Genomic DNA, 14,557 nt, shown 5'->3' with positions numbered 1-14,557 from the left:
CATGCTAGACACAAAAGGTAAAAATTCTGCAATCTGCTACCACAATGCAGTTATCTCCAGCTCCTCTCAGGGGGGACAATTACCATTTCCTTTGCCTTGATCTTGTTTGTTTAACTTGACACAGCGAAGAAAGACCTGACATTGACCAAAATCCCTAGCATTAATTTATCTCATGTTCTGCATTCATCACTGTCACCATAGAGGAAAGACCTGGCAGATATTTGAAATACCTACCTAGGACAAGATCTACAAAAACAAACTCTACTTTCGGTGAAAAAATAAACTCAAACGCTCTTGCAGACAAAGTCAAATAAGCAGATCAAGAACCTCAATTTTATCTTATGTGCAAATTAAGTTAATGTCAAAAGGCTGAACAGTCCTCTTTATTCAAAGAAAGAATTGTAGTGAATAATCTAGACAATTTAAATTATTTCCAAATTACACCATCATTCCCTTTAAAGGATTCTAATGGAAAAGATAGATACCCACCTGCAAGAACTCAACTAGTTCTACCTGCCCATTCTTATTTATGTCAACTTCAATTAGCATTTCATGGAGAGTGTCTTCATCCACCTGATAACCAATACTCTAGATGAAAGACAGACAAAGATCAATTAGTTTGGGAGTTTAAAATGCATTATTATTACAAACTCATTTTACTGCAAAGTAGCTTTTATAAAGGATTTATTTCATTGTTGTATGGGCTACTCTGCCAGTGATAAGAGGTTCCCCTGTGATTAAGTGTTTATTATGAGAGGTCTGTAATAACATAGTTTGACGTTTCAGTTAATTTTGTTATTTAACTCAAATGGAAAACTAAATGCATAGTACTTAAAATTGTGCTGAAACATATAATAAAATATGGACTGCTTTCACAGTCTTCTGTAAAATAAACCTGCTTTTAAATAGTGAGACAAACTTTTAAGTACACCTGCAGCAGTAAAGAATTATTTTACCTCTAACACACGCTGGACATCAAGAACTGTGATAAAACCCTTCTGTTCTTCATCAAATTTCTCAAACCTTTTTTTGTATCTGGAAAGGTAAATATACCAATTTGTACCAGTAAAGGGTTAAACAAAACATCTGGAACAGGTAAATGGAGAGGGTGTGGAGGAAAAAGGAAACATGAAAATAATTTTTTACCTATCCACTTCTGAAGGTGACAGGTTTATTTCTGTGTTGGCTAGTTGATCAGATCGAACCTTGGAGCCCATTTCATGGTACAGAAACTGCTGAACAGCCTTCAATTCATCCTAAATATATGCAACAGAAATTAGATTCACACTGTTAGGAATTAAATATGTAATAATGATTAATAGGATTTAAATTATGGCAAAAAAGTTACATTTATTACTTTACATTATTAAAAATTCTAATCAAAGCAATCTACACTATGTAATTCAAGCATCAGTTTAAAATCCATGGTGCAGTTTAATGAGTAGTTAACAGTGATAAAAGCAGTAGCTGTTTAAAAACTACTGATAGATAATAAACTGAATGAACTTAAACAAGGACATATATTTGATGAGCAATGAATATTATGTGAGAGAACTGCAAGTGATCATTAATTCACCAAGGCATCTATATTTCCTTGGTTTGTATTCCCATAAAAATCCTACAGCCATAGGATAATTTGCAAAAACACCAATCCTTTAAAAAACACAAAAACTCTTTCCTGCAAATCATGGAACTTTTATTTCCACACAAGAGGATTTCACTTCAAAGACCAAAATCTAGCCAGTAAATTTGTAAATGCTGCATTCTATACTGAAATCCTACTCAGATCATCTGACTCAATGGATTAGACACATTTTGAATAAAATGAAAACAATTATTAAAAGTGTATTGATATAAAGCTCTCTCATTTATTTTCAAATGCATAATTCATTCAATAAAACAGGGGCTTCTTTGCAGCAAATACTAAGAAGGACAGATGTTTGGTCTGTGCAGATGCATTTATTATATTCAGCTCGCAGTAAATAATGAAGGAACAGTGCAAAAGAATCCTACAGGGTGTCATCTGAAATTATCAACATTTTATTTGGCTAGAGAGAGCCATCTATTAAAATAAAATGTATTAAAAAAATAAGGAGGTCACCTGGATCCGCTGCTCACTCCAGTTCATTTCTGCGGCCATTATTTCCACTATACGTGGAAGTGCGTCTTCAGCAGCCTGCACATTCAGGAATGCGAGCCGTGTACGGCGTGCAATGATGTCAACAGCAGTGCATGCGTATTCCTTCACAGCATATTTCACCTAAACAAAGTGTACAGAATTTTTTTTTCTATTTAAGAGACATTAAAACCTATGTGGTCTTTTCTTTCCCCCAGACTTCAAAATAGGGGGTATGTAAATTCCAACAATGTCATTATGCCATCGGGACCGAGGCACAGCACGTCTTCCTCCCTTATTGGCTGACCTTGCTGTAAATTTTGGGATCAGCCAATTTACATAGGCAGAGGCATTTAGGCTGTGCAAATACAGCCTGCAATACCTCGGATATGCTGGGCGGGTAGCAGGAATTAGTGTAGAGGTGGGAATTAAACCCCAAATGGGTCTGAAGAGAGGAGGATTGGAATACGCCTGGAGGAGTGGGAGTGAAGGGGCGGGGAGAGGAAAGGGGGAAATTGAGGCTGGAAAATACCTGCAGGAGAGGTTTAGACCTGCTGCAGTAGCAGGATATAAAGGGACAGTGGCAGCACGAAGCAATTAACTTGGGTGGAAAAGATGGCAGCCACATTGAAAAATCCAGCGGCAAATTTCACCTGCATGTCCTCATAATCGAGATATAGAAGCAGGAGGGGTGGTCTGTTTGGTGTCGGGTTCTGGAAACTCACCAAGATCATAAGCATTTAGTGGTGGGAGGTGGCCAAAACTGCCACCTTTTTGAACCTCCAGTGCAGGAAGATGTTTAGCACTCTCACCAGAGCAGCCACAGCAAGCTACCTGCTCCTCCTGATCCTTCCTTGCAATCCAATTATATGTGTGGCGTGCTTCATTCATTACCCTCAAGGTGCTAGAAGAGTCAGAGATCACAGTGGGATCTGACAGTGGGGAGCAGAGATCCACAGATGTCAGACCCCAGGTCTCGAGCCTGTGGACTGAGATCTTTGAGGTCCTGCTCTATAAATGATGAGCTTAATGAGCCTCACATTAAATTGAAGATGCAGAGGACCCGAGACAGATGGCAGGGATCACAGTTGGGTCCAATGCCATCCATGGTACCAATATCCGAGATGGATTAAACACAATAAAAGAAAGAACTTGGATTTCTATAGCACCTTTCACAACCTCAGGATGTCCCAAAGCACTTTACAGGCATGAAGTGCTTTTGAAGTGTAGTCACTGTTGAAATGTAGGAAATACAGCAGCCAATTTGCATAAAGCAAGGTCCCACAAACAGCAATGTGACAATGACCAGATAATCTGTTTTAGTGATGTTGGTTGAGGGATATTTATTGGCAACCGAACAGAACTCCTGTGATATACTTTGAAACAGTACCATGAGATCTTTTACGTCCACCTGAGAGGGCAGATGGGGCCTCGGTTTAACGTCTCATCCGAAAGACGGCACCCCTGACAGTGCAGCACTCTGCACTGAAGTGTCAGCCTAGAATATGTGCTCAAGTCTCTGGAGTGGGGCGTGAGCTCAAACTTTTCTGACTCAGAGGCAAGAGTGCTACCAACTGAACCATGGCCGACACCTACAGCGATGCCTGAATTGGCTGGCGACGCATAAACATTTGCATCCTCCTCCTTGAAAGCGACCTCCAGGCCAGTCAGTGCAGCTGAACATAAGAAAAATAGGAGCAGGAGTAGGCCATTTGGCCCTTCTAGCCTGCTCCGCCATTCAAGAAGATCGTGGCTGATCTTCTACCTCATCTCCACTTTCCTGCACTATCCCCATATCCCTTGATTCCCTTAATATCCAAAAATCTATCAATCTCGGTCTTGAATATACTCAATGACTGAGCCTGCACAGCCCTCTGGGGTAGAGAATTCCAAAAATTCACCACCCACTGAGGGAAGAAATTTCTCCTCATCTCAGTCCTAAATAGCCGACCCCTTATTCTGAGACTATGACCCCTGGTTCTAGACTCCCCAGCCAGGGGAAACATCCTCCCTGCATCTACACTGTCAAGCCCTGTAAGAATGTTTATGTTTCAATGAGATCACCTCTCATTCTTCTAAACTCTAGAGAATATAGACCTAGTCTACTCAATCTCTCCTCATAGGTCAATCCCCCCCTATCCCAGGAACTGGTCTGGTGAACCTTCGTTGCACTCCCTCTATGGCAAGTGTATCCTTCCTTAGGTAAGGAGACCAAAACTGTACACAATACTCCAGGTGTGGTCTCACTAAGGCCCTATATAATTGCAGTAAGACGTCTTTACTCTTATACTCAAATCCTCTTGTAATAAAGGCCAACATACCATTTGCTTTCCTAATTGCTTGCTATACCTGCATGTTGACATTCAGTGATTCGTCTACAAGGACACCCAGGTCCCTCTGAACACCAACATTTCCCAATCTCTCACCACTTAAAAAATACTCTGCTTTTCTATTTTTCCTACCAAAGTGGATAACTTCACATTTCTCGACATTATATTCCATTTGCCATGTTCTTGCCCACTCACTTAGCCTGTATATATCCCCTTGAAGCCTCCTTGCATCCTCCTCACAACTTACCCATCCAGCTTATCATCAGCAAACTTGAATATATTATATTTAGTCCCCTCATCCAAATCATTGATGTAGATTGTGAATAGCTGAGGCCCAAGCACTGATCCTTGCGGTACCCCACTAGTTATAGCCTGCCAACCCGAAAATGACCCGTTTATTCCTACTCTCTGTTTTCTGTCCGTTAACCAATCCTCAATCCATGCTAGTATATTACCCCCAATCTCATGAGCCCTAATTTTGTTTAATAACCTCTTGTGTGGCACCTTATCGAATGCCTTCTGAAAATCTAAATACACCAGCTGGATGCTTTGACCATCAGCATTCAGTCTTTGCGGGACCGTTTACAGAGAACGATGGAAACAGTTTCTGAGAGTCTTTGGGCGACATCACTCGGTCAGCAAAATCTAACTGACACCATCAGGTCTGCCCTCCCACTACTCAGTAGGCACTCAGATCCAAGACCAGCACAAATGGCTTGGCTAGAATCTATCTTCATGATGCCATCCTCTCTCCTAACAACAGCCTGAAACCACTTTTATACCAAAACTAACAACATTTTGGGCATTTGGAATATCACATGCACTAAATAAAAACTTTTTCTAATTATTGTAACATTGTAAAGGACTATTTCAAAATCTATTCATCAACTAATGAGAACATTAGTGGAATAATTATGCCATTTCATACCTCTGCTTCAATATATGGGAACTCAGCCGCCAAACGTTTACCAACTATAGGCCACCTCCTTCCAGTAACTTTAGCCAACCTAGCAACCTGAAAAGCTTTGTCCCCATAAGTAGAAGCAAGATGACGAGCAACCTAAAAGATCGAGAGCATTATTAAAAATCTGTTAAAATGTACATCTATTAGTTTTGTGTTAACTGTGTTGTGCTAATCAAATGTCCTGTTCCTTCTGGAGAGTGCCATTCAGAGCACAAACTTCTCAGACATTCCACCTAATGCACTTTAATTCTGGAGCTTCATCCTCATTGGATGTTCATATGGAGCTCTGATTCTAGATAAATATCAAACATGCACACTGGTAACATACTTCAACACAGTAGGGCTGATTTTCCTGACCTTTGCTTCCCAGGAAAGCCCATTCCCAAGGAACAAAAATGTCAAGAAAAAAAGAAACATGAGATTTATTTAGCCAGGTCTCTGCCCCCTTTTGCTGTGTCTCTACACCCATGTGTTCCAGGTCTTCCCCACAGGTCCATTCGGGTCACGTAAATGAGGCAGGGAGCGTTCTCGACAATCCCACCTCACTTTCATGTAGATGCTGGGATGCTTCAGAAGGCTGGGGTCTGCGCCAGAAACTCCCTTCAGACCCTCTGGTTTAATGGGGGGTCTAACAGCAGACTGAAGAGGAGCCCACAAGATGAGTTTTAAAAATTAATTTGACTCATTTTGCGGATCTTTGGGCCTTGGGACCTTTTAGCTGCTCCTTTCCAGCTGCAGTCAGAAGGTCCCAAGCTTGGCAGCCATGAACACAGTTGAGAAGCGACTTTGAGTACACTGCTCATGTCCAGAGTTCGTGTGTATGGGGCCAGGAAAATTCTACCCAATAAATGTATTTTTTTTATTTACAACATTTTTGCACATAGAATACTGTCACATCCTCAGAAACCGGTTTTATACACCCACCAACTTTTTCCTTTACGTCATCAACTGGAGGAAAATCTACCAGTGAGGGAGCTAGGGAGTTTCCCTGTTTTTAGATCTCAAGAAAAAGATATGTTGGAATAGGAAACTGTGCAATCAGTCTTGATTTCAGCACAATGAGGATGCAGGGAGAAGAATTGTGTGTGGGACATCATGGAGACAGAAAGAGAGACAGGCAGAGTGCGATTGAAATTGAAGGACACAGGTGAGAGGGATTGCCTATTAGACAACAAGCTTTTTCATGCCCAGGATTGCAAGAGGGGAGTAAAGCAACAAGCTTTGTTGTCCCAGGAGTGCAAGCCAGGCATAAGAAGAGTCTCCTCAGCTACAGGAGCAGTGTACAAATTTTAGATGGACTTGGGCCTTTCGGAGAGTAAAGAATTGTTGCGGTAGAAGACAAGTGTTTTGCACACATCAGGAAACTGAACTTCTTTGAGGCAGCTTCAGTAATTTAAGATTCGAGGGAGCTCACTTGATGTCAGAGGAGATAGTGAGGCCAATAATGTCCAACAGATGAAGGGCTAAACTCGAAGCCATCAGAAGTTAATAGGTGGAAGTTGTTTGGACTTGCAACAGACATGAATAAACCTCCTTCAAAGTATTGAACAAAACCAGATTTTCACTGCCCCTTCAAAGGACATGGAGAAGATTTTGGTGTAGTGACTTGACCAGTGCAATGAGAGAGGAAGGAAGATCTGTGTATAGAGGATATGTAACCTGAAGAAAGCTGATAGATGTATAGCTGAATCAGCAAAAAAGAGGGAAGGGTTGAATGCTAGGTGGGGAAGGTCAATGATATGAAGAAGGAACAAAGCCCTGAAGCATTCCTGAGTTAATGGAAAAAGAGTCTGAGGATATCAACCACAGCACAGGTAATACAATGTGAGGAAACTATATAGTCATGAATATAGCTTCTGTGTGGGACAGCATATGATGGCAATTTGGTTAAAAGTACATAGTGCCAGAGATGCCCAAGCCAGCTAAGACAGGTGATTTATCAAATTATTCAAGAGCAGAGTTCCAAATTAGGCTAGTTAAGAAAAGCTTACTTCACTCTTCATTGTCACATAAAAGTACTATACTTTCAAACTTAATAGCCCACCTCAAAAATAAAGAAGAAATAGATTCACATCCTTCACCATTCCATGTGGTTCCTTTGATTAGAACCAAGTCATTTATTGATCCATTAAACATTGCTTACCTCAGTCCCCAGACCATAATATTGCACCAATTTAATGTGAAGAGTGGGAGTCCAGCCATGGGCTCCTTCGAGTTGAAGCCCAACTGTCTTGCATTTATCGGTTACCTTCAGGTTACAAGCTTTGACAGCTGCATTTATTGTGTCTTCTGCCATTATACGATAAGTGGTCCATTTACCACCTACAAAATACATTTGTACAGGTGTAAACTCCATTTTATCACAGACAGCAACATTGCTACTTTTCTCACTATGCAAGTCATCAGGTATTGTCAGGCAGCATCCTCCTCATCTTAAAACCCTTTCTCGTGCGATAATTAGAAATCCATCATGACTCTTTTTCTGCTGCACTCTCCAATCTTCATTCTACTACTAGCCGCTGTTCCTTTCTTCTCCACCTTTCTGAAGAATTTCCCCACCCATGCTCCCAAAAATCTCGACCTTCCTCCTTCATTTTATGGACCTCACACTTTCACTCCCCATATTTCCACTCAGCCACTAACTGCATATTTCAGCTGCTTTGTTTTCCACACAACCATCAACTCCAGCCTGTCCACATTATTTATCCTTTTTTTTTTTATAAACTGTATTGAGATTAAGTATTTCACATTACTATATTCGTAGACCAAAATAAAACTCGAGGAAACCGTAAATTCCACACACAAAGAATTCTGCATTTATTCTGGGTTATCAGCAGCATTCCCTTTATCTAAAAATGTTAACATATTGCAATCTTAAAAAAAAGGTTCTTTGTCCATAAAAAATAATAAACTAAAATAAACTAACCAAAAATAACAAAAAATTTCAAAAGACCAATATGCTATGTATTATTTAACTGTGCAGTTCAACAATGTTAACTTTACAAACTGGTTCGAACAGTTCACATTTATTGACTTCAAACAATAATACCTGCAATAGTCACCAGTCTGCTGTCAGTCACTGTCACAACATGATTGCGGGAGATCGACTGGGTATCCTTGGAGTTGGGATCAGACACCAGGGGCCGTATGCCACTCCAGGCTGCGAGCACATCTCCTCTTCTCACTATGCATAGGAACAGATCCATAACCAAAGGTTACTTTAAAATCTCCACATTGCCAGCTGTCAAGGTAGTCTATTAAGGGAGCTGCTAGAATATTCAAAGAAGAAGACAGACTACACCAGTTTATGATAGAATAACAAATGTTCCTAAATTGTTTGATTTCAAAAGGTATAAATATTCCTAATGCAAGTCAGGGTCAGCCTATTATGTAGGAACATAGGAACAGGAGGAGGTCATTGAGCTCCTCGAGCCTGTTCCGCCATTCAATGAGATCATGGCTGATTTACTGGATGCCGCTTCTATTCAATATACTGATGTATTGATTTTGTGCTATTGTGAATTTTGTGCTGGGGAATGAAACATTCCATCATTTCCAACACCCAGGTCTCTATATTCCATGTTGTTTTTCGTGTGTCTATAGTGTAAAATCGGGGCAGCTACTTCTCCTGGGCAGCATGTTTCTTGTCCCAAAATCAAACGCCCCAGATTTCCACATATTTTTTTGCACTTCCCACGATCTGCCTGCTGAGTCCCCAGCCATTGCCATTGGCTCTGCAGTCCCACATTTCCTGGTTTAAGCTCATAATGCACTTGGGGTAAGCTAGAATGAGAAATACAAAGTGCAGCTGTTCCCACAATCAGTTGAGACCGGCGAAAGTGAAGATTGCTGAAAATCTGACTCCTGATTATTGCAGCCGGTAATGACTTTTACCTACGATAGCAAAATACTGCGGATGCTGGAAATCCGAAATAACAACAGAAAACGCTGGAAAAACTCAGCAGGCCAGGCAACATCCATGGAGAGAGAAACAGAGTTAACGTTTCAGGTCGAAACCCTTCTTCAGAACTGAGAAAAAAAAGGCAGGAAATTAAATAGATTAAAAGGCCAGTTTGGGGGCTAGGAAATGGGGGAGGGGATGAAAGAACAAAAAGGAAGGTCTGGGAGGTGAAGAGATATTAAGAGACATTCAAGACAAGTCGAGATAGTAATAGGACAAGTAAAGAGACAAAAGACAGCTCTAGATGAAGTGTGAAATGCGCTGGCAGAATGAGAGACAGCTGCCATGTGGGAGAGAAAAAAAGGAAAAGGCACAAACCAAAGGTGTGGATAAAAAAAATATAAAAATATAATAGGGGCCGAGGTTATGATCTGAGATTGTTGAACTCGATATTGAGTCCGGAAGGCTGTAAAGTGCCTAATCGGAAGATGAGGTGCTGTTCCTCGAGCTTACGCTGAGCTTCCGTGGAACAATACAAGAGGCCGACCCTTTCTCTCGCTTTCAGAATTCGCATTCTACCTGGACCCCTCCCTCTGGCCTCTTACGCTCTCTAGGTCTTTTCATTGCTAACTGCCGCCGTGACATCGGCCGTATCCATTTCTCTGCTCCCCTCACTCACTCCAACCTACCTCCCTCTGAACTTGCAGCACTCCATTCTCTCAGCTCAAACCCCGACATTGTCATTAAACCTGCTGACAAAGGTGGTGCTGTTGTTGTTTGGTGAACCGACCTCTACCTAGCGGAAGCTGAACGCCAACTCTCCGACACCTCCTCCTACCTCCACCTGGACCATGACCCCACTACCGAACATCAAACCACCATTTCCAAGACTGTCACTGACCTCATCTCCTCTGGAGATCTTCCCCCCACGGCCACCAACCTCATAGTTCCCCAACCCTGCACAGCCCGCTTCTACCTCCTTCCCAAGATCCACAAACAGGACTGCCCTGGTAGACCCATCGTTTCAGCCTGTTCTTGCCCCACGGAACTTATCTCTTCCTATCTCGACTCTATCTTTTCTCCCCTTGTCCAGTCTCTTCCCACCTACATCCGTGACTCTTCGGACGCCCTCTGCCACTTTAACAATTTCCAGTTTCCTGGCCCCAACTGCCTCCTTTTCACCATGGACGTACAATCCCTCTACACCTCCATCCCCCACCCGGATGGCCTGAGGGCGCTCCGCTTCTTTTTTGAACAGAGGCCCAACCAGTCCCCATCCACCACCACCCTCCTCCGCCTGGCTGAACTTGTTCTCACATTGAACAACTTCTCCTTTGACTCCACTCATTTCCTCCAAATTAAAGGTGTTGCTATGGGTACCCACATGGGTCCTAGCTATGCCTACCTTTTCGTGGGATATGTGGAACACTCTTTGTTCCAGTCCTACTCGGGTCCCCTCCCTCACCTCTTTTTCTGGTACATTGATGACTGTATCAGTGCCGTTTCCTGCTCTCGCCCTGAACTAGACAATTTCATTCACTTTGCCTCCAATTTCCACCCTTCCTTCACCTTCACATGGTACAACTCCGACTCTTCCCTTCCCTTCCTTGACTTCTCCGTCTCCATCTCTGGGGATAGGTTATTGTCCAACATTCACTACAAGCCCACTGACTCCCACAGCTACCTGGACTGCACTTCCTCCCACTCCGCCTCCTGTAAGGACTCTATTCCATTCTCCCAGTTTCTCCGCTTCCGCTGCATCTGCTCTGACGATGCCACCTTCCACACCAGTGCTTCCGACATGTCTTCCTTTTTCCTCAACCGAGGATTCCCCTCTACTGTGGTTGACACGGCCCTCGACAGTGTCCGTTCTATCTCCCGCACTTCTGCCCTTACCCCTGCCCCTCCCTCCCAGAACCACGGTAGGGTTCCCCTTGTCCTCACCTTTCACCCCACCAGCCTCCACATTCAATGGATCATCCTCCGCCATTTCCGCCACCTCCAACGTGACCCCACCACCAAATGCATCTTCCCCTCCCCTCCCCTTTCAGCATTCCGTAGGGACCGCTCCCTCCGAGACACCCTAGTCCACTCCTCTATCACCCCCAGCAACCCTTCCCCTTCGCCCGGCACCTTCCCATGCAAGCGCAGGAGATGCAACACCTGCCCTTATACCTTCCCCCCTTCCCACTGTCCAGGGCCCCAAACACCCCTTCCAGGTGAAACAGCGATTTACTTGTACTTCTTGCAATCTAATATACTGTATTCGCTGCTCACGATGTGGTCTCCTCTACACTGGGGAGACCAAACGCAGATTGGGTGACCGCTTTGCGGAACACCTCCGTTCAGTACGTAAGGGTGATCCCGAGCTTCTGGTTGCCTGTCATTTCAATTCACTGCTCCATTCCCACTCAGACCTCACCGTCCGCGGCCTCTTGCATTGCAGCGTAAGCTCGAGGAACAGCACCTCATCTTCCGATTAGGCACTTTACAGCCTTCCGGACTCAATATCGAGTTCAACAATTTCAGATCATAACTTCGGCCCCCATTATATTTTTATATATTTTTTATCCACACCTTTGGTTTGTGCCTTTTCCTTTTTTTCTCTCCCACATGGCAGCTGTCTCTCATTCTGCCAGCGCATTTCACACTTCATCTAGAGCTGTCTTTTGTCTCTTTACCTGTCCTATTACTATCTCGTCTTGTCTTGAATATCTCTTAATGGCCTAGAAATTGGGTTGGTAGCGCCGGCGCTGAGCGCCTAAAGAGACCTAGAATTGGGGCGATGCCCTATGTTGGGGCGGACGCTATGAAGATAGCGACAACTCAGATATTGACTATACATTTAGCGCCTGCGCTAAGTGTTTGCGCGCGCCCGCGAGCGCAAGCAGCTCATGACGTCATTTCAGTGTGCAACGCCTTCTGGGAGCGCCTGAGCACATATTGGGTGGCGCCCGGAGCCTTAGCGCCCAGCGCTATTAGTGACAGTTCGAAGGAGGGCTAACAGGCCCTTCTCGGAGTAGGGGGGCGCTATTTAAAGGGGACAGCTTTAGTGCAGAATCTTCTGCCACTTGGCCTGCTCATTGCGATCGTTGCTAGGGAGAGTTGGCGAGCTAATGTGGAGCGGAGTTCTGGGAATTTAGCTTTACAGTACTTGGGTCCTTCAAACCTGTCCGAACCACTTGCAGCACTACACCTAAAAGCCTTTTGACCAACTGGCATCGGAATGAGAGCTTGTTTGGAGGACGACGGCCTCATCGCCCAACACTGTGAAGGGGCAGAGAGACGGCGGGAGGGCCGGGATTGGCCAGAAGGAGGAGGGGCAATGGAGGTCGGCCAATCCGACGGGAAGCTGCGAGGGTCTTTAGGCAGCAGGTGACAAGCCTTGACATGTCGGAGGAGCAGTGTTTGGGAAGGCTCCGATTCTGGAGGGACATTGTTACTGATCTGTGCCACCTGTTTGGTCAGGATCTGCAGCCGCGTGAACGCTGCAGAACCTCTCTGTCCGTGATGGCTAAACTGACTGATGGCCTCCATTTTTATGCCAACGGATCCTTTCAGTCAGCCATTGGGGACATTGCAACTGTCGCTCAGGTTGCAGTCCACTGTTGCATCCGGCAAGTTACAGAAGCCCTTTATAGGCGAAGGCGTCAAATCATTACCTTCCCTCGGACCCTGCACAAGCAGGCGGAGGGCGGGCAGGGTGTCGCTTCTATTGCGGACTTCCCCATGGTGCAGGGGGCGAGTGACAGCACACACGTTGCTTTGAGGGCGCCATGCCATCATCCTTAGGACTTCCGCAACCGCAAGGGGTTGCACTCCCTCAACATGCAGCTGGTCTGTGACCACCGGCAAATCATCATGGCAGTCACCGCGCATTTCCCAGGGTGCAGCCACGATGCCTTTATCCTGCGGTTGACCTCAGTTTGTAACTTTTTTGAGGGGCTGCCTCAAAGACGAGGCTGGCTTACTGGGGACAAGGGCTATCCTCTCTGGCCATGGTGACTATTGGTGTTGTCAAAAAGCGTTTCCAATGTCTGGAAGATTCAGGGGGATCCCTGCAGTACTCGCCGCAGCAAGTGGGACACATCGTCGTCGTCTGCTGCATGCTCCACAACTTGGCGAATCGACGCACACAGCCACTTCCAGCTGTCCCTCAACGACCAGCAGAGCAGGCGGAGGAGGAGGAGGAGGAAGAGCAGGCGGAGGAGGAGGAGCAGGCGGAGGAGGAAGAGCAGGCAGAGGAGGCGGAGGAGGAGGAAGAGCAGGCGGAGGAGGAGGAGGAGGAGGAAGAGCAGGCGGAGGAGGAGGAGGAGGAGGAAGAGCAGGCGGAGGAGGAGGAGGAGGATGAGGATGGAAGGGCTGCTGAAAGTGGAAGGGCCATACGTCAGAGGCTCATCTGGAATCGTGCCGAGACCCCTGTGGCGGAATGATGAGAGTCTTAACTCATGCGCACTTTGGATGTTTGAGGGCCTCTGAATGCCAGCATCACTGAAACTAGTCACATGCACCATGCCACATTGAAACTTCTGTTTATTGGCACAAAAGTCTTCCATTACAGCTAAACAACGTAATGTCAACAGAAACCATAACTTTCAAAATAACTGAACTGTTCGGCAAAGCCGCAAAACTCAACAAACCTTCTGCAAATATAACAACACGTGAGGGTGTCCTTGCATTTGGACAAACGTCTCAGCACCTCCCTCTACAACTGGCCCCTTGAGGGAGAACGACTTCTCTTTCGCGCCCGGCCCCTTCCCTCCCTGCTGCTCCTACGTAATTGGACCCCAGTGGCGGCCTCAAGGCTGGGGGGACGCCTGCTGACTGTCGAAGCGCAGAAGCCCGAGGGACGGCCTGGCCGACCTCTGGGCTTGGAGGGTGCGGACGCAGGATGCTTGATGTGACCATGGCTGGAAGCAGTGTGGCCTGCAGGTGGTGGCAGCTGCAATGCAGGCGTCCCAGCACTGGCATGTGCAGTGGTCTCCTGCCGAGAGAGGACACCTGCACCATGGTCGGACGACACACTGTCTATCTGAGGGGAGCGGGTCAGCTCATCCGCCACAATCGCATGCTCCACTGATTGCTGGCCTTGTATGGGACTGGAAGGGCCCGGGGTGATCCTAACTGATGCAGAGAGGGTGGCTACAGTGAGAGATCGCGTTGCGTCAATCTGGCTGTGGAGGAGCCCAGCAAGTGATTGCGTGGCAACAGTGAGGACCTGTGTGCCAGGTGCCAGTGCTTCGGAG

General features: G+C 45.3%; 1 protein-coding gene across 3 annotated transcripts in view; it reads right to left on the bottom strand.

Annotated features, from left to right (window-relative positions):
- The window catches only part of gpd2 (glycerol-3-phosphate dehydrogenase 2 (mitochondrial)), a 188,449-nt gene that overhangs the window by 7,092 nt on the left and 166,800 nt on the right, over positions 1–14,557 (bottom strand). For all 3 annotated transcript variants that reach the window (XM_085986321.1, XM_085986319.1, XM_085986320.1), the window contains 7 exons: positions 8,460–8,594; positions 7,554–7,732; positions 5,375–5,506; positions 2,102–2,260; positions 1,147–1,256; positions 957–1,035; positions 490–588 (listed from right to left, as the gene is read on the bottom strand). In XM_085986321.1, the coding sequence (XP_085842447.1) occupies positions 490–588; positions 957–1,035; positions 1,147–1,256; positions 2,102–2,260; positions 5,375–5,506; positions 7,554–7,732; positions 8,460–8,594 (893 nt within the window). The remainder of the gene's footprint in view (positions 1–489; positions 589–956; positions 1,036–1,146; positions 1,257–2,101; positions 2,261–5,374; positions 5,507–7,553; positions 7,733–8,459; positions 8,595–14,557) is intronic.

The sequence above is a fragment of the Somniosus microcephalus genome, chromosome 4, assembly GCF_052327205.1.
Source record: "Somniosus microcephalus isolate GS21.2 chromosome 4, FLI_Smic_1.0, whole genome shotgun sequence".
In the NCBI taxonomy this organism is placed as follows: Eukaryota; Metazoa; Chordata; class Chondrichthyes; order Squaliformes; family Somniosidae; genus Somniosus; species Somniosus microcephalus.
This window is presented reverse-complemented; position numbering and strand designations above follow the sequence as displayed.